Below are 20,847 nucleotides of genomic sequence, written 5' to 3'. Positions count from 1 at the left end.
TTTTTATGCTTTAGAAAACATTGATGTCTGACTTTTGGGGGGCCTTGGAACGTATTAGGGCTTTTACAACGTGTCTCCACTTACAACATTTTCTAGCTCAGACATTCCTTCCAGAACCAATTAATTTCTTAACTGGAGGTACCACTGTAGATCCAACCTGCTCTGCCCACGCCAGTTTTTAAAATCATAAGGACGCGCTAAACCATGAGAGGGGTACACTGTGTAACCACATTTCCGTGTAGATACACAACGGGGCACATGGCCGCACTATTGTTGTTTTTAAGAGGATTATTTAGACTGAATTTGAGCTGCCCGAATGAAAACAGCTCAATTTTCGAAGCTAAATGCGTCTTTTAATGGTGTGAGTAAATATAATAAGGACATTAAAAAAAAAACGAGTGCAATATACATTTTTCTTCTGCATATTACAGAAGCTAAGTATGCGTGCGTGGTAAATGGGCCGCAGTAATTCACTTAATCAGCATGTCCGAGCAAATGGGATTAAAATAACGATCGCTTGAGTGGGATTAAGTTTTGCACCAAAAAAAAACCCTACATTTGTTTTTGTCATCGTCGTCTTTGACCCAATCAACTCAGAAACTGTTCAGGCTTATGGACGGATGAAGTGCATCAAATCGTTGGGAGACGCAAAGGCTGAAGTCTTCCAACTTTGCAGCGAGACTTTTTGTGAAATTTGCTTTTCTCCTTGAGGGGGCTGGAAAAACAAAAACAGACCTTGAGGCCTTTGTGAATTGCACCGGTGGGCCAGTCAGAAGCCGGCATACACGCTGCTCGAACACGCGCTGGCAAAATAAAGCAAAAATAGAATAGATGCAGACAAGAAGCTCGAGACGCGCGCGTACGCTCGTGTGCTCTGAACAGTCTGCAGATGTTGAACAAAAGATGCCAGCTGAAAACACATTTGGGATGAATCGCTCCAATTGTTGCAAGACGGCTGACTGCAGCGATTTGTGTGTGTGTGTGTGTGTGTGTGTTTGTTTTGGGGATGTTTTATGGGACATAGTTTGAATTTTTTTTTTTATTAATTTATTATTTTTTTTAATTCTAGTAGGGCTCATCAATTACCGTGCTGGTCCGAATATAAGTCGGCCCTGATTATAAGACGAGCCCCTCTTTTTCAAGGCTCAAGTGTGAAAAAAAGACGTTTTGAACACCAAATACATTTTTATACAGAAAATAATGACAGTACATCTGAAACAAATGATTCTAACAATATATTTGAGAGAAAAAGCATGTTATTTTGCCTCGTTCAAATCTAAAGTGCAATCACATTCGTAAATGAATGACTTCTGGTTTTTGAAATGTAAATTACATCATAACTTCTCCTCAGCTGCTGGTTAACCTGGCCGATCTTCGACCCACTTTTCTCCAGATTGTCACTACGTTTCTGCATTTTCTGTTATTTCTTCTATTATTTTCTTCTCTTTTCCTCCTTACCACTATTTTTTTTATTTTTCTTCTTTGTGCTTCCGCTATTTTTATTTTTATTCTTCGTGACAGGGCTTTGGCCTGGGAGTCAAGTTCAGCATTCGCTTCAATGATATCTGGCGCCATCTAGCGTCGTGAATGGGTATAATGTCTAGACCCCAAATATAAGACGACACCCACTTTTTAGTCTTATTTCAATGCAAAAAACACCATCCTATATTCGGGCCAATACGATAAACCAATTTTACCCTTTCACGCACCCTTTAACCTGATAACATGATAAGATGCCCACTGTCGTAACAGCTATCCCCGAAAGGGTTAAATCAGCATCTCAGTGTAGTAGAAAGCATTTTGCGAAAAGAATGTTCCATTTTGCTTAATTGCCAGGTTTTATTTTATACATCAATATGTCTGACAGTCAATCCATACTGTAAATAGAAAATCTGGACAATTTCATCTCAGACTCACTCACGCCACTGTGGGACTAAATGACAGCAAGCAGACAATCAAAAAGGATTTGGGGGAAAAAATGTGGTTATGGTGCGGTTTGTTAGCCAGGGCTGAAAAGAAACTGGACCAGCGAGGAGAGGATGAAGAAAAAGATGCAGCAGGGAAGAAAATGGACACGGCACTAACAACATCGATTATTCAATCTAGGCCCCCTCTGAGTCGTTAGCCACGACACAAGCACGCGCGAAGACACAATGTAACGCACTCGAGGAGCTCTAAGTCCACTTGTACACACAGCAGTCCATTTCAGTCCACTTGTACACACAACATAACCTTTAAGTACACTTCAGCAGACTGCCGAAATGTTTCATTACGATCGTCTTTTCGTGCCTGAAATAAAGTGCAGCACGGCAGGGCGCTACCTTGAAGTACACTTGTCCACACGGAACCTTAAAAGCTTGCGTCGCAGATGTTCCTTTCCGAATACGTTCGACATGTTTGGAGATAATTGCTGAAAATGTCCAAAAACTGAGTTTTTATTTTTTAAAGCCTAACATGGCAACCAGCAAGTGGACTGTAGTTTCTGGCTACTGTCGTCGTGCCTCATTGTCAGCTGTCAGCTGTCAGCTGATTTTAATTATTTTTTTAAAGTTTGATTTGACAGCTAGCACGTAGACTGCTGCAATTAAGAGTGCCTCGTTGTCACCTGTGAGTGTGTGCACGTCCCACAGAGAAATGCAAAAAAACGCATAGGGCAGAATTATCTTTATTATTTATTTATTTTTTAAGTTTGACTTGACAGCTTGCGTGTAGACTGTTGCGCTTTAGAGTGCCTCGTTGTCACCTGTGAGTGTGTGCACGTCCCACAGAGAAATGCAAAAAAACGGGTAGGGCAGAATTATCTTTTTTTTTTTTAGTTTGACTTGACAGCCAGTGTATGGTCAATGCCAGTGTGCCTTGTGTGGCTACTGTGCCTTGTTGTCAAAGAGTGTGGTGTTTTTTTTGAGAAAGGTCCATCCTGAGTGCCCACTTGTGTCACTTTGCGCCAGCGTGGCTGCTTTAGAGTGCCTTGTTCATCACAAATATTGCAAAAAAAATATATCCGTTCTCCAACGTTGCTACTGACTAATGATTCGAGCAGAGTTCCTTCGTTATTTTCATGTGAGCGCAAAACCTCATTTGCACGTGTACACCCGTGCACTGGCATCATGTTCTTCAAAGAGAAAGAAACACAGTTTTTGCACTGCAGGCAAGGCGGGCGGCCAGAATAACAAGCCAAGGGAGGAATGCTGATTTTTAGTTTTTTTTTTTTGCCTATCCCGGAATGTTTGTTTGCATTTCATTAATGATGTTGATCGCAATCACGGTGCATTGGAAGAAAGTCGGAAATACTTCTCCCGTCTCTGTGCATCTTGTTGCCGTTGTGTTTTTATTTTAGCAAAACTTGTCGGACTTGCGTCGGGATATGCACATCGAGAGTCCAACTCTTCTCACATTTGAACGATCAAGCTCCCTGACGTTTTGGTTGCATTTGAATCATGACTTTTAATCATCGAACTTTCATTTCCACCCGTGCCTTGAGATATGAGTTCAATTCGGAACCCAAATCAGCTTTTCCCATGGACATGGAAGGAAATGAACCCATTCGAGCCTTCCCCAAAAATAAACAAAATTGTGGCGAAATAGCACTCCATCGTTTTCTGCTTTATCAAAACGTCCACTGATGAGGTCATGAAATTTGGGATGGGCTCCAAAAGAATTCAACACACTCTTTCTGCTTCAGTTGAATGCATCTTGTGCTGCTCCTTCTGCTGCGCACGCCTTGGCCACCGGGGGCACTATAAAACCATCCTTTTAGATGTCTCAACTCCTCTTAGCTCATCATTACAGCACAAATATTGTTTGTTCTATGCAGAGGATAAGGAATATTTCATATCTCAAGACGGTGCTTACAACTCCAAAAAAAAACCCTGCTAAGATGGTCCTCGAGGCTGCCTCCCTATGCAGCTTTCGCAGTTTTCGACGTTGAAGCACTTAGCGCCTTTCTCACTCTACCTCACCTGACACATTCGTGACATACCCCCGAAGGGAAAAATGGCGTCCGCTGTCAAAGTGGCAACCTGTGAAAGGATGCGCACATTTGGTGGATGACTGACAGCAGGTGGGCGTCAAAAAGCCATCCGGCGTGACGACCGACCACCCCCGACAGATTTGCACGCCGTCACTCACATTCTCGTTCGCCCTTTAGCGGCGTCTTGTTTTTGTCTTCCTCGTGTCCTCGCACTTCTCCCATCTTCAACTCACTCGCACCTCCGTCCCCCTCACCCCCCCACCCCCCCACCCCCACACACACGCACTCCACCTCATCCTCCTGTTTCCCGCATTTTCCTTTTTCACACGCTCACGTCTTTTCCCCTAGCTTGCGGCCTCATCTTCCTCGTCGTTATCGTGCCCTTTCTCCTCCATCCTTGTCTCCTCCTCTTCCTCGTCACCTCCTCCTCTTCCTCGTGTCCTCTTCCTGATGGTGGCGTTGTCCTCGTCTTTGACTCGCCCCCGTGAGTCTCACAAGGGAGTTCCTGTCTCTTCATTCCGAACATGATGCTTGAAGAGCGCACACGCCCACAGACGCACACTGGTAGAGTATGCGAGCGGGTTCATATCAGCTCCAACATCAGTCATATGTCAGCACAAACGTTGTCTGTACATCTGTGCCCGCCATTGTGTGCGTTCGTGTGTGTGTGTGTGTGTGTGTGTGTGTGTGTGTGTGTGTGTGTGTGTGTGTGTGTGTGCGCGCGCCACACAGACACACGCTCGTGTTTCAGGTCGGCCTTTATCTCACGATCGCTGCTCTGGGCTGAAGCTGCTGCATAAATCAAGTGCGGCAAAAGTGGAGATGGCGGCACAGCGGTGCATGATGGGATGCGATAGGAGAAATATATACGTGTGTGTGTGTGTGTGTGTGTGTGTGTGTGTGTGTGTACACAGTGGGGAGAGTCTCTTTCTTGGCAAGAGGCTGCGAGACAATAGGAAGCTGAGGAAGGAGGAGTGGAGGAAGAAGGGGAGGAAGAGGACCAAGAGGGTGGCAGCCCTTTCAGCTCCCCCACGCGGCATTATTTCCGCCAAAACATTTAGTAATAACACCGATGATGTCTCTCCACGGAGACAAACAACGTTGTCATGCTGAACTCTGCTTTCGACTGTGTCAACAGTCATTCGCTTCGTCTTCCTAATGGCACAGCCGCAAGCAACCAAGCAAGCACTTTTCACTTTCTTTGGAAAGAAACGGAGGGCTACCTGAGAGAAAAAAAACAAACAAATAAAGACAACGATACTAACAAAGACAGGCGCACGCAGCAAATGAGAGAAAAAGTACACGTGAGGCAGACAAACATATTGTCCATTGGGTAAGCTCTCAGCTCATCAGTACAGCACTAATACCAATCATTCTTTGCAGAGGACAAAGAATGTGTGATTGTGAATACTGCTATTTTGTGTGCCTACAAGTTCCTCTGTGTTCAATCTGTTGCTTCAAGGCTTATCGCTTACTTTTTGCCCGTTTTGTCCGTTCTTATAAAACTCAACAAAATATTTTGAAACGTGTAATTAATGAGGAAAAGTAGCACGCTTTGTCAAAACATGCAGTAGTAACTTGCCTTGGCCACCTGGGGCAGTATAAGACAGACAGATCAACATATTGTCCATTGGGTAAGCTTTCAGCTCATCAGTACAGCACTAATACCAATCATTCTTTGCAGAGGATAAAGAATGTGTGACTGTGAGTACTGCTATATTGTGTGCCTTCAAGTGCCGCTGTGTTCAATCTGTTGCTTCAAGGGTTATAGCATCATTTGAGGCTTAATTTGTGTCCTGTGCACCCTACTTTTGTTACCTTCTGAGCTGTTGCGTCCCCCTCTACCTTTTTCACGTCAAACAAAAAACTAATTGCTGCTTAATGATCTCCTGATAGGCTTATTTCACGGCCGGGCGCTCACGCTGCACGAGCTCACATTTCCTGTCAGGCTCAAGGACACTTCAGCAGGTCACCGCATTAAACTCACGCACGCACACACACACACACACACACACACACACACACACACACACACACACACGCGCACACGCACACACACACACACACACACACACACACACACACACACACACACAGTAGAAAGGCCACAGGTGAGGCAGACAGCTGCTTTTGTTTCAAAATTTTAACCATCCATCAATCTCACGATAAAGGCCAGTGTCCTCTTTATGCTCTGCGTGCGTGCAAGCGTGTGCATGTGTGCGTCTTTTTTTTTGTATGCGAAGAAAAGTGTGCTGATCCAGCGGCAGCGGGCTTCACTTTCCCATTGTTGCGGGCTGTTTTTTAATGAGCTCGGCTGCTCATTTATAAATCATGTTCTGCAGCCGTGAACATGTGTGTCACTTCAGGAGAAAGTATGCGCCTGTGCAACGTCCATGTGTGGGCGGGAGAGATTTGTGAAGATAACATAGCGCTCGCTCTTACTGTTTGCCAATGTTTATTTATTTTTGCGTGCAGGTGCAGCTCGTTGCGCTACGACGCCAAGCTCCCCCCGACTTCCATCATCATCACCTTTCACAACGAGGCACGCTCCACCTTGCTGCGCACCGTCAGGAGGTATGCACGCTACACAAAAGAATGAAGTGCAATTGCACATCCACGACAGTAGGTGGCAGTGTCGCTCTCTTGTCACTTTTCTTATAAGTTAATGTACATTTCTTTTGTTTTTGTTTTCTTCATTGCCAATAAGGGTATGATGTAATGCCGCAGCGATACTCGAGTGACGGCAGAGAGTTGAGGGGGGTGCAAAATGTTTTCTTCTTCCTGGGTGTCTGTAACAGAAAATGTATGGGGTGGACATTGATGTGTATGTGCTGCGCAGACAAGATGTGGTGCATCTTGTCTATATTTTGGATGTGTTGTGTGGCAAAGCAAAAGCCAAATGAACCACACACACACACACACACACACACACTTTACTGACCCTCAATCTGTGCACCATCTTTCTTTTCTCGCTCATTTTGATGGTATCAGCAGGTCCACACACACACACACACACACACACACACACACACACACACTGGCCTGAGTTCAGCTCATTACAGCAGCCAGTGTGGTGGGACTGACTCCTTCCGACTATCACAGAGGACATTTTGTGTGTGTGTGTGTGTGTGTGTGTGTGTGTGTGTGTGTGTGTGTGTGTGTGTGTGTGTGTTTGCGTCCTCCCCTGCAGGCCTTCTTAAAGCTCTGCAGTTTTCAACCAATTAAAAGACAATCTGTCTCCTTGGGACACGCTGCTCCCTGTGCTTTCCCAATTTGAGTGTGTGTGTGTGTGTGTGTGTCGTGTTGACTTGGGAGCTGCAACTATTTTGCCGGCTTTTATTTTTAGTTGGTGAGTTTGCAGCATTGGCGCATCCACAGACTGTGAGCAAGTGAGCTAACGAGCGAACGCTGCCGTTATTCTTGGAATCATCACTTTTTTTCTTTTTTTTTTTTTTGCATTTTGATTATTTTCGAGCTTTGCAGTGTGGCGTGTGAACATTTTGTATTTGCATAATTTATGAGCCGAGGCGGAGACGCGATGTTTGATACTCGGCGCCTCCTCAGCAATAAATATGGCCCGAAAGAAACACACACATTAATTTGTGTGTCTTCATTTCATCACTTAAATGTAGCTTAAGTGTTTCAGGTATTTGAAGGCTCAGTCTTTGGAACACTACGGTGCAGTATACAAAAACATTTTTTCAGAAACCGCTCCTGTAACCGTGTGGAGAGTCCAAACATTGAGGGGATATTCCTGGGAGAGGTCGCTCAGTGTGTCATCATGTTTTGTACGGTTCCACAGCAAGGTCAAAATCACCTCTATTGAAATATCCCCTCCCTCCCGTGGCTTTACATGAGTTTATTGTCCCATATGTTTCCCCCTTTTTGGATCCAGGACCCCCAAGATGAACAGTATCGCTTCATCGATGTTTATAATCTGTAATTGGCTAGCAACCATTCCAGGGTGGGCCATTTGTCGAAAGACAGCTGGGATAAACTCCGGCACGTCTGCGACCATTCCCAGAATAGGCGGATGGATGTTTATTTATGTATTTCGTATGTATCGTTACAATTATTTCAGAGCGCATCAAAACAACATCAATACAGTAGAGTGGATAGAGAGCTTATGCATATAAAACCGTACAGGCTCTAAATCGTATTATTTGTCGATCCCGTTGTTTTAAATGCGCCTCTCTTTCACATTGTATCCGACATGAAAGAAAAGAACAAATAAAAATGTAGAGACACAAAGAATAACGTTCTTACTATTATAATTTAGTCTGTAACAGCAAAGATTTGATGTGTATCAATTTGGCTTGAAAAAAAAAGTGATCACCACTGCCCCCTACTGTAGTGGATGTGCAAGTCCACTTTATTGTAGTGTTGCAAAAAATAAAAAATAAAGCACATATCCCATGGTCACTGTAAGAGGCTGGGAGAGGGGCACTTGCATCACACTGCGCGCTTGCTATTTAAGGACTAATAAAAAGTCACATACTCTCAATTTATCCTTTAAAGTAGTTGAGATCAGCAAAGAAAAAGTGGATTTTTTTGTGTAACTTTCCTGAGTAGTTGGAGAGCTTTGATTCTTTTTTTTTTTTTTTTTTTGCGCGTCTAATCCTTTAATATTTTAATTTAGTAATTTAGTAACGGTGGTCTGAAAGAAAAAGATAAAACCTGTGTTGTCTCTTTCAATTTAATGGGATAAAGCTTCACGTTGCGGCTTGGGGCGTGCAGGGAAGAGTCAGGGGGGGTGGGGGGGAGTCGGCACCCGCCGGCTTTGGTTCCTCGTGCACGTTGGCATTCGCCTTTGATAAAAGACATGCTTTCTCGATCTCGCTCTCTTCTCTCGCTGTCGATATTTAATCAAGCCGCAATCTGACAATTGATCGTCTCATCAGAGCTGACGGAGGCGTTGTGGGAGAAGTCAGGCGATGAGATTAGCATGGCGCTTCCATGCTTCTTCTCTCCAACAAACTAAACTTGAGAGGGACAATTTTCTTTCTTCTCAGAAGGTCACCGCCTGATTCGTCATGGTGTCAAAATGCGACGGGAACATCAGCAGCAGCGCTTTTCAAATCTTGCCGCCTCGCTTAGCCAGATGGCCTCTTGCTGGGCTTGGCTTGCCCGCCCCTCGCCAACATGACATCGTGTCCACGTCATGTAGTCATGGGCTCACGTGCAGTCACTGAGCCTGTATGGGACCGGACTGACAGTTGTCTTTCTTGCACGCAGAGTGCGCTGAGAGATGTCTTGGTTCACAATCTCAGAACAGCTCTGCAGCTAGCTGAGATGTGTAAACCGTTACAGTCCCTGGACAGCTCTGAAGAAACCACGCTTTTCTCCTTGGTTTTATGAAGGATGTCCGTGATAGATGATCTTCTGCAGGAGCGTGGGTAGTGTCCACACGTTTCAGAACAGCAATGAATTCCTTAAATAGGGCATTCAGTTCATTCCTGAGGTGGTCAGGCGGGTCACTCTGGAGGTCAGTGGTCCGTGATTGCAGCCGCTGACGTCCCGCTGTGCGTCGTCCAAGGGGTGATGATATCTTCATAAGCAGCAGTTCACTTTATCAGAGACCGTTAACTCCATCAAAGGGTGTTAACTTCAAAACTGAGAATAGGAACCGACTGGTCTCTCCCAAACGGACAAACCACTCATTGTAAACTTATCCCAACATAAATGAGGTTTTTGCAAGGAAACACTCCTGAGCAGATGTTTTGTAAATACCATAAGAGTAAATGCGGAATAACCTACTTACATAAATTCTGACAGCAAACATCTGCTTTTACTTTGAAAAACTTTTAATTTGACAGATGGCACAGAGCAAAGTAGTCACCGAATCTGAATCCAGTCATTTTTGTGCATTTATTTTCAATCGACAAATGACGCATCATTACGGTCATTGTTTATATGTATCAGAGTGGGAAGAACTGATTGTTACCTCCGTAGTCTTTCGACCCCTCACTGGGCTCCTATTTAGGTGGGTGACGGCTCCTGTTCACACCATTATAGTCGCAACTCTGCTTATTATGTCGTGTCGCTGTTGCCACCAGCGCGATCGTCGATAGATCATCCCCTGATGAGACAGGCAGTCGCCATGCCGATCTTTCCGGCAATTCATCAACAACACCAGCTCCTGATCCATATCACATGCTTATTACCTTCAGATTCACCCCAGCCGGCTCCGAACTCCGCTTATCGGTATATTCATTCCGTTACCGTTTCCAGCCAACTTTATTCTGCTCATATTCATTTCATCTACTTTTAAGTGAAGTGAAGTAAATTGTGAATATGCTTCCTTCTTTTTAAATGTATCATCAATCAAAAACTTACTGGATGAATACACGATGATTGTTTTCGAACGTATGATGTGATCCTTGCTCATTATGGCCTAATATTAACGCCACATACAATATGGCGGATGGACTGACATTTCACTTCGACCTGGTTCAGCAACTGTCTGCTCCAGAATTGAAAAGAAACATAATATTTATATTCATTTTACATTTACAAAGAGTTTCTGGCTTGCATGGAATCTTGTTTTAAACTCTTCAAATGCCTCTTTAGGGCGGCCCGGTAGTCCAGTGGTTAGCTCGTCGGCTTCACAGTGCAGAGGTACCGGGTTCGATTCCAGCTACGGCCTCCCTGTGTGGAGTTAGCATGTTCTCCCCGGGCCTGCGTGGGTTTTCTCCGGGTACTCCGGTTTCCTCCCACATTCCCAAAACATGCATGGCAGGCTGATTGAACACTCTAAATTGTCCCTAGGTGTGAGTGTGAGCGTGGATGGTTGTTCGTCTCTGTGTGCCCTGTGATTGGCTGGCAACCGATTCAGGGTGTCCCCCGCATACTGCCCGAAGACAGCTGGGATAGGCTACAGCGACCCTAGTGAGGATCAAGCGGTTCGGATGATGAATGAATGAATGAATGAATGAATGAAATGCCTCTTTAGTTGCCAACACTCATGTAATTTGTCCCTTCTCTCTCGCCGTATAGTGAGAAGCAACCCAACATTAGTATTTCACAATACAAATATATCTACTATGATGAAATAGAATACCGGTAATAATAATAATAACTTGACTTATAGAAATCTGTCCCTCAAAATCGCAAAAGCATCTTGGCGGGCGGGCACCAAGAGACATACAACAAAACCAGCTTTCTTAACCGGCTGGATTGATCGTTTGTGGAATGGGTGTCCGTAGGTACTTAGTGTTGTAATAAAAATACTGTTGAGATGAAAAAGGTTGTGCTGTTTAAAGGCTGTTAAGAAAATCCAGTGTTTGACGACACTCTGGCCTTGTTATTTTTCCTCCCAACACCACATACTTAACCCGTTGAGGGACATTTAAAAGGATGGATGAAAGCTCATTTACGTCCGTGCTTAGTCCGACCTTTTTTAAAAAAAAAATTCTCATCCTCCGTCCCAAAAATGGACGTCCGTCTCTGATCAGAACCCAAGCATTCATTCCAAGTTCTATCTCTGTAAGAACTGAACCCATTTATTGTGTTCATGTTGTATGCCGTGGAACAAGTATGAAGAACACACAAGGAATTTGTCTCCGATATAACACGCTGCATTAGTATCATCGTAAACAACAAAATCATTGAACCATTTTAGAGTAACCATTAGTTTTGTAGTACCATTTTGTAGTACAAGAAGAGTGACTATGTCAGTGACCATTAAGGAGTTAATGGCTAGAGGGAAGAAGCTGTTTAAGTGTCAACTGGATTTGGTGCGCATGGATCTGTAGCGTCTGTCTGAGGGGAGTAGCTGGAAAAGGTGGTGGGCAGGGTGCGGGGGATTTTCCGTGCCCTTGTCTTGATTCTTGCAGTGTGCAAGTCCTCAAGAGTGGGTAGGGCGGTGCCAACGTCCGTTGAAGTCGGATTTTGTCCTTTTTTGTGGCGGCCCCAAACCAAACCGTGATGGAAGAACACAGGATTGATTCGATGACTGCCGTGTCGAACGGCAGGACCTCGTGTAGGACCTCCTGTGGCAGGCCATGCTTCCTCAGCAGCCTCAGGAAGTACATCCGCTGCCGGGCCCTTTTCAGGATGGAGATGGTGTTGACTTCCCACTTCATGTCCTGGGAGACTTTGATTCCCAGGAACTTGAAGGTCTCGACGGTTGACACAGGGCAGTTGGATAGTGTGAGGGGCAACTGTGGAGAAGAATGTTTCCTGAGGTCCACGATCATCTCTACAGTCTTGAGCGTGTTCAGCCCGAGGTTGTGTCGGCTGCACCAGAGCTCCAGCTGCTCCACTTGTTGGCGGTACGCAGACTCGTCGCCGTCTTTGATGAGACCGATGACCGTGGTGTCGTCTGCGAACTTTGAGTTTGACAGTTGGATCTGTTGAGGTGCAATCGTTTGTGTAGAGAGAGAAGAGCAGTGGAGAGAGGACACATCCCTGTGGGGCTCCAGTGCTGGTGCTAGGTAGAGTGGTTTCTGGTAGAGGTGTGTGTGTGTGGGAAATGGGGGTGTCCTTTTCAAATCGGCAAAAAAACATGTTTAGTTAATTAGCAAGACCCTTATCGTTCACTGTTTGGGGGGATGGCATTCTATAGTTAGAGAATGCTAGTTAGTGAATCCTGTTTATGTTCATACGGGCACATCATGATTTGCGGTCCATTTTATTGTGTTCAAATGCATCTAAGTGGGACGTGAAACCCACTTATTTTGTTCAGTCTTCCTCTTCCTGTCATCTTGGTGCCCCCCTTCCCCCCACTCGCCCCCCACCCATCTGCCGGCGGCAGCCAGAGCCAAGTGTAAATATTGAAAATAAAAGCCATGCTTGGACAAAAAGACATTTTCTCATTTTGGCGCTTGCAACTTATGAATTTTTGATGTCTCAATCTTGAGGTTTAATGAAATATTTTTTTCCTTCCCGGGCAACAGAAAGCCAACACATTTCCAAGGAGGGAATTTAGTCTGACTTTTTTCCATGACTGCACACAAATGGTGTGCCACGCACACGTAATGGATTCCTCAGCTCTGTGCTTGTGTGTGTGTCTGTGTGTGTGTGTGCGCGTGTGTGTGTTTGTGTGTGTGTGTGTGTGTGTGTGACACGATGTGTTTTTCTGTCAGTGTGTTAAACAGAACTCCTGTTCATCTCATCCATGAGATCATTCTGGTGGACGACTTCAGCGATGATGGTGAGCGCATGCACACAAACATGAACACACACGGTGCAGCAACACATTTCAACAGACAATATAACAATGCACACAGTCATATGCGCTCTGCTCTGAACCATTGGTATTTCTGCCACAATGAGAAGCCAGAAGAGGAGTTCAGTCTGGAGCACAGTACAGGTACATCTGAATGGCTGTATTATACTGTGCGGCCCGGTAGTCCAGTGATTAGCACGTCGACTTCACAGTGCAGAGGTACCGGGTTAAATTGCAGCTTCGGCCTCCCTGTGTGGAGTTTGCATGTTCTCCCCGGGCCTGCCTGGGTTTACTCCGGGTGCTCCGGTTTCCTCCCACATTCCAGAAAAACATGCATGGCAGGCTGATTGTACTCTCTAAAAGAAATTGTCCCTAGGTGTGAATGTGAGCGTGGATGGTTGTTTGTCTCTGTGTGCCCTGCGATTGGCTGGCAACCAAATCAGGGTGTCCCCCGCCTACTGCCCGAAGACAGCTGGGATGGGCTCCGGCAACTCCCGCGATCCTAGTGAGGATCAAGCGGTTCGGAAAATTGATGGATGGATGTCTTATACTGCCCCCAGGCGGCCAAGGTGCACACACCAGAAAATGAGCAGTACAATTGAAAGCGTGACTAAATTCTTTCTAATTCTATTTCATTATTATCACTGTATGTTTATATAACACATATTACACAGTTCTTTTTTTTCCTTATTAAAAAACAGTTTTACAGAATGTTATTTTCGTCAGTGAAAAAACATGATGGTTTTGATGAGAAGGTGAAACTGATTAATGGCATTTCCATTCATTTCAATGGGGAAAGATCATTTGAGATACACATAATTTGAATTATGAGCACAATCCATTGATGAATTAAATTCGTATCTCGATGCCTTTGTACAAAGGTACAGACGTGGGCACACACACACACACACACACACACACACACACACACACACACACACACACACACACACACACACACACGCACATGCAAGCAGTCAGGTGAAAAGTGAGGCATCTATTTTGGGTTCAGAGAGCGTAGAGGTCATCCAGCTGCAACCGCTCGTCCCTGGAGACACGCGGCGTCCTTCTCACCGAAAGGAAAAGTGAACCCGAAGAAGAAAGTAGACCAACTCTGAGCAAGTTGTGCAGTGGTCCCATCAGGGGAGAAAACGCAAATCTAAATGACAGATGCTGCGTGTAAACAAAGAAAATGATGCTGGCTGCAGGATTTTCAGTCCCCATAAAATTTTGGGGACAGAGGATGAGAAGTTGTTTTGTTTTTTTGTAGCAAACGCACCCTGAGTAAACCCTCAACTTGTCGTTCATTTTAATAATTCATCGTTGAGCTGCTTTCCATTACAAATAACGACGCACAGAGCGCTTTGTGCGTTTCATGTTGTTTTCTTTGTTGTTGTTTCAGGCAGCGACTGTCAGCTTCTCACCAAATTGCCCAAAGTCAAATGTCTACACAACAACAAGAGAGAAGGTACGTGTGTGTGTGTGTGTGTGTGTGTGTGTGTGTGTGTGTGTGTGTGTGTGTGTGTGTGTGTGTGTGTGTGTGTGTGTGTGTGTGTGTGTGCGTGTGCATGTTTTTCTGCTCAGTAATATGCTTGTGTGTGAATTAGCTTTTCTGAAGTATGCTTGGAAAAAGTAATATTCAGAGTGACCTGACGTACAAGATCCCATTCAGGATTTGGGGCTGTGTAAAATAGTGAACATATTAAAAAAGAGATTTGAAGCTGTTCATAGCCATTCCCAATTGAATCGAAGACTCTAAAACTAAACACAAAGAGAATTGTGCATTCAAAACAAGCACATAGCATTTTTTGCACTACCTTCTCAATAATAATATCAATCATAATAATAATAATAATACATTTTATGGACGGCCCAATAGTCAACTGGTTAGCGCGTCGGCCTCACATGCAGAGGTGCAGGGTTCCATTCCGGCTCCGGCCTTCCTGTATGGAGTTTGCATGTTCTTCCTGTGCCTGCGTAGGTTTTCTCCGGGTGCTCCGGTTTCCTCTCACATTCCAAAGACATGCATGGAAGGTGAATAGAACACTCTAAATCAGACGCGTGGAACATACGGCCCGCGGGCCGGAACCGGCCCCCAAGTAGATTCGATCCGGCCCGCGGGATCATTCAAAAGTGAAAAAAAGACACCAAATGAATATTTTAAATAAAATGCAATTTGTGGATTATCCACTGGGGGCACACTGTTTTGATCACAGTAGAAGACAACATTGTTTTGATCAGGGAAGAAAACAGCAGTCTCAGTCTGTCACCGAGATAGACCCAACGCAGCAAATGATATGAAAGCGCCAAATCAATGCTTCTTGAGACCAAAACAAAGGAAAGAGATGATATTTTTGTGATTCATAGCACAGTATGGTATAATGTTAATGATTTGGCCCACTTGACATCTACCAAGTCCATATGTGGCCCACAATGTGAAATGAGTTTGACACCCCTGCTCTAAATTGTCCCTAAGTGTGAGTGTGAGCACAGATAGTTGTCTATGTGTGCCCGGTGATTGGCTGGCACCCAGTTCAGAGTGTCCCCTGTCTACTCCCTGAAGTCAGCTGGGATAGGCTCCAGCACACCCCGCGACCCTTGTGAGGATAAAGCGGATCGGAAAATAGATGGATGGATGAATACATTTTGTTTGTCAGGCACTTTACATGGTAAAAAAAAAACAACAACAACAAATTAGGCATGTAACAAAATCGAAAAATAAGACAATCGTAATTTTAAAAACTGTATGGGTGCAACAGTGTGTAAAAAAAAAGAATAAATGTTTTTTCTAAAAGAGGGGAATGTGTGAGTGTGTCTGAGGTGATGAGGGAGCAAGTTCGAGAGGGAGGAGGCGGCGATAGAGAAGTCTCCCCAGGTCAGGTGCTTGGTTCGGATGGGAGGGGTGAGGAGGTTGGTAGGGGCAGATCTTAGATTTCATTGGGGTGGGGGGGGGGGGGTGAAGGAGGTCAGTGAGGTAGGAGGAGGCGAGGTTGTAAAGGGCCTTGAAGGTGATGATAAGAATTTTAAATTGGATTCGTTGTTGAATGGGGAGTCAGTGTAGGTGGTGGAGGACTTGGGTGATGTGGTCTCTGGCGTGGGAGTGGGTGAGGAGACGGGCAGGAGAATTTTGCATGCAATAAAGTTTGTTGAGGGTTTTGGTGGTTAAGTTGTAGAAGATGCTGTTGCAGTTGTCGGGTCTTGAGGTGGTAAGGGCGAATGCGGGCGATATTTTTTAGGTGAAAGAATGCAGTTTTGGTGATGTGGGTTGGATCAAAGATGACGCTACCATAAAATTGTGGAGGATGTGAAAAGATCTGAACAAAGACCGGGTGCATAGGGGATCCCAGAAATGCAGACTCAGATCAATTATGACAACAAAAAATAAATGTATTTAGGGAAAAGTGAGAGACCGACAAAGTACAAACAGAAATCGCTGGCGACACACAGCCAGATAAATCCAATGAGAACAAAAAGCGCTTCCAAGGAAAAATTGATCACCGAAAATCCACCAAACGAAATGACAAACACACGAACGTTAAACTTGTCAAAAATAGCTTGATAAAGAAATTACGTACAAAATCAAAATCTATCGAGGCTAAAGCGACCATGAGCGAGAGAACGAGGTCTAGAAAACGGCACTTGGGCATGAACAGCGATCAAGGTCAATTATCCGACAAAGAGAAGCAGAAGTCGGAGTCGTTAAATGCAAAGAAGCTTGATTGCATGACAAGACGCGGGTGCACGGTGACGCCCAACACTCCGGTTGATTGTGAAACAAAAACAAAAACAAAGCAGAGCAGAACATGACAGGTTTGGTGTTTGGAGACCGCGAGTTGAAACTGACAAGTTTCATGCTGACAATTCTGGTGCGTTGTGAAGATTTGGCTATTGTGGTAGGAAAGTGAGTGGTAATGAGACCAAAATGACGGGAGGGTGTTGACTGAGTGGTAGGAGTAAATAAACATGTACTGGAAGCCATAATGAGGATAACAGGGTGGGATGTTGAGGTGATTGCCTTTGTTAACAGAATTAACACTGTGATTGGAGGTGTCTGTGATGGTGTGAATGGGGTAGCTGAAGGTTGTAGTGACATGTGGGGCCAGTAGGGGCGGAGTTGTTCACAGGAAATGGAGTTAAGAGGTGGCAGAGTAGAAGAAGAGAAGAGAGGGGTGGGGGTGGCGGGGAGGAGTGGGGGTGGAGTAAATAGTAATTCACGTGGATATGAGTGGGCAGCGTGCTATATGTTAGCCACGAGGGTGAGGCTACCTCATTTGTTGGGGTGGATGCCGTTTTAAAACAGGAAGGCGGTCCCAATGGAAGTCAAACCTCATTTTTTTTTAATTAAACTTTTTATTGAAATTTTTAAACAGTGAGAAAAAAGGAAAACATGGTCACGTGTTTAAATACATAGAACATCATCAGTTGCGGGCATCAACATAGAACATACATCACATAAATATCTCGGTGAAACTGGTTACAACTCCTGCACTTCCACGCAAACCTTGGTTTTTGAACGCCTCTGTTTTCGACCAAATCGAATTTCGAACAGAAAATTTGAGAATTTTACACCTCAGATTACGACCAAAAACCAGTTCTTGACCAAACTGAGCAAAACCGAATACGCCACTCGACTCCTCTCGGCTTCCTTACATGAGGAAGTGTCGTGTAACGTTCATTGTGAGCAGATGTGTGTGTTGTGATTTACCGTATTGCCCCGAATATAAGACGGTGTTTTTGCATTGAAATCAGAATGAAAAAGTGGGGGTCGTCTTATATTCGGGGTCTAGACATTACACCGATTCACACCACTAGATGGCGCCACATATTATTGAAGCGAATGCTGAACTTGACTGCCCAGGCCAAAGTGAACCCGTCATGAAGAATACAAATAAAAATAGCGGTAGCACAAAGAAGAAAAATAAAAAATAGCGGTAATAAAGAAAAGAGAAGAAAATAATAGAAGAGACAACAGAAAATGGAGAAACGTCGCAACAATCTGGAGAAAAGTGGGTCAAAGATCGTCCAGGTTAACCAGCAGCTGAGGAGGGGTTATGATGCAATTTACATTTCAAAAGCCAGATGCCATTCATTTACGAATGTGATTGCACTTTAGTTTACATATTTAAATGTTCAGATATTAAGATTTGAATGAGGCAAAATAACATGCTTTTTCTCTCAAATACATTGTTTTAATATTTTTTTTTTCAGATGTACTGTAATTATTTTCTGTATAAAAATAAATTTGGTGTTCAAAAAGTCTTTTTTCAAACTCGAGTCTTGAAAAAGAGGGGGTCGTCTTATAATCATATTATATTATATATTCGGGCCAATACGGTAATTTAAATTTAAATCTGATTATTTTGTTATTTCTGCACAGTTGTATTAGCCCCTAATCATGGGCTGATAAAATAGTTTCGGATTTCGAACAAATTGCTTTTTGAACAATCTTCGGGAACGGATTATGGTTGAAAACCGAAATATGACTGTATGAGAAAAACACCATTGTGGGACCGACAGGTGGACTGGAGCCTGGTGTGAAGACTGAGGATTCTGCTAAAACAAGCTGAGCCCCAGCCAAGCGGTAGAAAGGGACCATTAACTTACCCCAACTGTCCCAAAAATAGAAAAGGTGTTTAGAATCGGCTTTGGTGAGCTCGGACTGCTGGAGGGCAGTGTCATTTGTTCCTACGTGAACAATCACTCCCTGGATGGAGGCAGGCAATTTAGCAGTTAGCTTCATGCTAATACTAACACATATAGTAACAGGGAATGCCTATGTAACCCTTTCTACGATGGATATTTGAACACAAATATATACCGTATTTTCCGGACTATAAGTCGCAGTTTTTTTCATAGTTTGGCCGGGGGTGCGACTTATACAATGGAGCGACTAATGTGTGAAATTATTAACATATGATTATGTCATTTCACATGTTATTTTCAAATTAAACCACAAGAGGGTGCTCTCGGCCTATGTTGCTAAATCGACGATGAGTCTGACGTAAGCGACATGGAAGAGGAAGCGGCGCATCGTCTAACTCCCGAGTTGGGGGAGTTGTTTAAAAGTGACACGGAGGATGAAGATTTCATTGGATTTAGTGATTTGGAGTGAAACTGATCGTTCGGTAAACTTGTTTGCATGTTCTTTATGCTAGAGTTATCTGAATAACTCTTAATATGTTACGTCGTTACTGACAATACCAGGCATGTCAGTCATGTAACGTTAGTCTACCGTACACTTATTCAGCCTGTTGTTCTCTATTTTATTTTTATTTTAAATTGCCTTTCAAGATGACATGTATGTTTTTGGTGTTGGATTTTATCAAATATATTCCCCCCCCCCCAAATGCGACTTATACGGCAGTGCGACTTATAGATGTTTTTTCCTTCTTAATTATGCATTTTTGGCTGATGCAATTTATAATCCGGAGCAAGGTATAAACTGAAAAATACGGTATATATTCACATGACACAGTGCATATCTTGGTCTTATTTTTGCCTTTTTTTTGTTGCCGTTTATTTGTTGCTGTGAAAAAGGGAGTGTGCCACCTGTGTGTTGGGCAGACGGTTCGGGCGCATGTCCAACGTGTCTGAATCCGACTTAATGCGGCGGTTGCGCTGCGTCGTCACACTCCCCGGATCGTTTTTTCACGCTCTTAAAAATAGAATGAGACCGAACGCCATATGCCAAATAAACGTGACAGCGACACAATGCGCGGATTTAAGCGACACGAGCTTTTCACCATTTGCACCCGTCGCACTGCATGCTGGCAAACAAGCGTGACAGGAACAGCTAAAAAAAATAAGTAAGTAAATATATAAATGTGATGTTTTTATTGCTGCTGGATTTGTCATCACTGCAGTCGTGACTCGTCTTATATTTTTTATTTATTGCGTTGCCTTACGAGTCCAAATTTGAGACACAAGCACTGTATGGTGGTGTTTTCAACACACTTTGCTAGATGCTAATAACCATTGGAAAAATTGTATTGTTAGATTGAGTTGTTGTTAAGGGGACAGCTTTGGGTGAGGCAACCGAAAGTGACATATGTTCCCCCCCGATGTTACGAGACTGATTTCCGTCCATGGGCAAGTAAGGAAATGATTTAACCATCCACTCTGTTTAGTGAGAACAGAACAGAGTGAAACAACCATTAGCAGCTAAGTTCTGGTGCCTTTCGTGGACTGAAAAGTGACATTCGTCCTTTTCCTTCCCCGTTCAACTTCTTTGACGACAGGAAGGCGAAGGCATCCCACACCGTGTCGCTGCCCACCTTCATTGCATCATGCACACGCACACGCGGCCAATTATCTCCATTTGGCTCGTCATCGCTTTATGACTTCGGGTCGTCTTTCTTGATTGTCTTTTCAACGCCCATAAATACACACGAGCCAATACTGCTTGCCGCGCGCGCACAAGCGGTTGTTTCAACAAAAAAAAAGCCCTCATTCTTCATTGTTTCTGTGTGCGCGCGTGCGTGTGTGTGTGTGCCTGGGCGTGTGTGCGTGCGTGCACCCAACCAGAAAATAAAGCCTTATTGAGGATGAAATGGGATTTTAAATTGGCTGAGCCGCGGCCCGACGGCACCGCGTGAAACTTCTGACAATGTCACTGACACACACACACACAGTTTCATGTCAGTGAATATTGATCAGAGCATTTAGTTGAAACAGAATAGAACACGGGCTTGCCTAACAAGCTCATTTG

General features: G+C 44.2%; 1 protein-coding gene across 4 annotated transcripts in view; it reads left to right on the top strand.

The window, feature by feature from the left end:
- galnt14 (UDP-N-acetyl-alpha-D-galactosamine:polypeptide N-acetylgalactosaminyltransferase 14 (GalNAc-T14)) overlaps positions 1-20,847 on the top strand; it is a 62,261-nt gene that overhangs the window by 27,662 nt on the left and 13,752 nt on the right. For all 4 annotated transcript variants that reach the window (XM_052052155.1, XM_052052154.1, XM_052052152.1 and 1 more), the window contains exons 3-5: positions 6,446-6,544; positions 13,057-13,124; positions 14,542-14,607. In XM_052052155.1, coding sequence (XP_051908115.1) covers positions 6,446-6,544; positions 13,057-13,124; positions 14,542-14,607 — 233 coding nt within the window. The remainder of the gene's footprint in view (positions 1-6,445; positions 6,545-13,056; positions 13,125-14,541; positions 14,608-20,847) is intronic.

This window comes from Hippocampus zosterae, chromosome 19 (genome assembly GCF_025434085.1).
Source record: "Hippocampus zosterae strain Florida chromosome 19, ASM2543408v3, whole genome shotgun sequence".
Classification (NCBI taxonomy): domain Eukaryota; kingdom Metazoa; phylum Chordata; class Actinopteri; order Syngnathiformes; family Syngnathidae; genus Hippocampus; species Hippocampus zosterae.
This window is presented reverse-complemented; position numbering and strand designations above follow the sequence as displayed.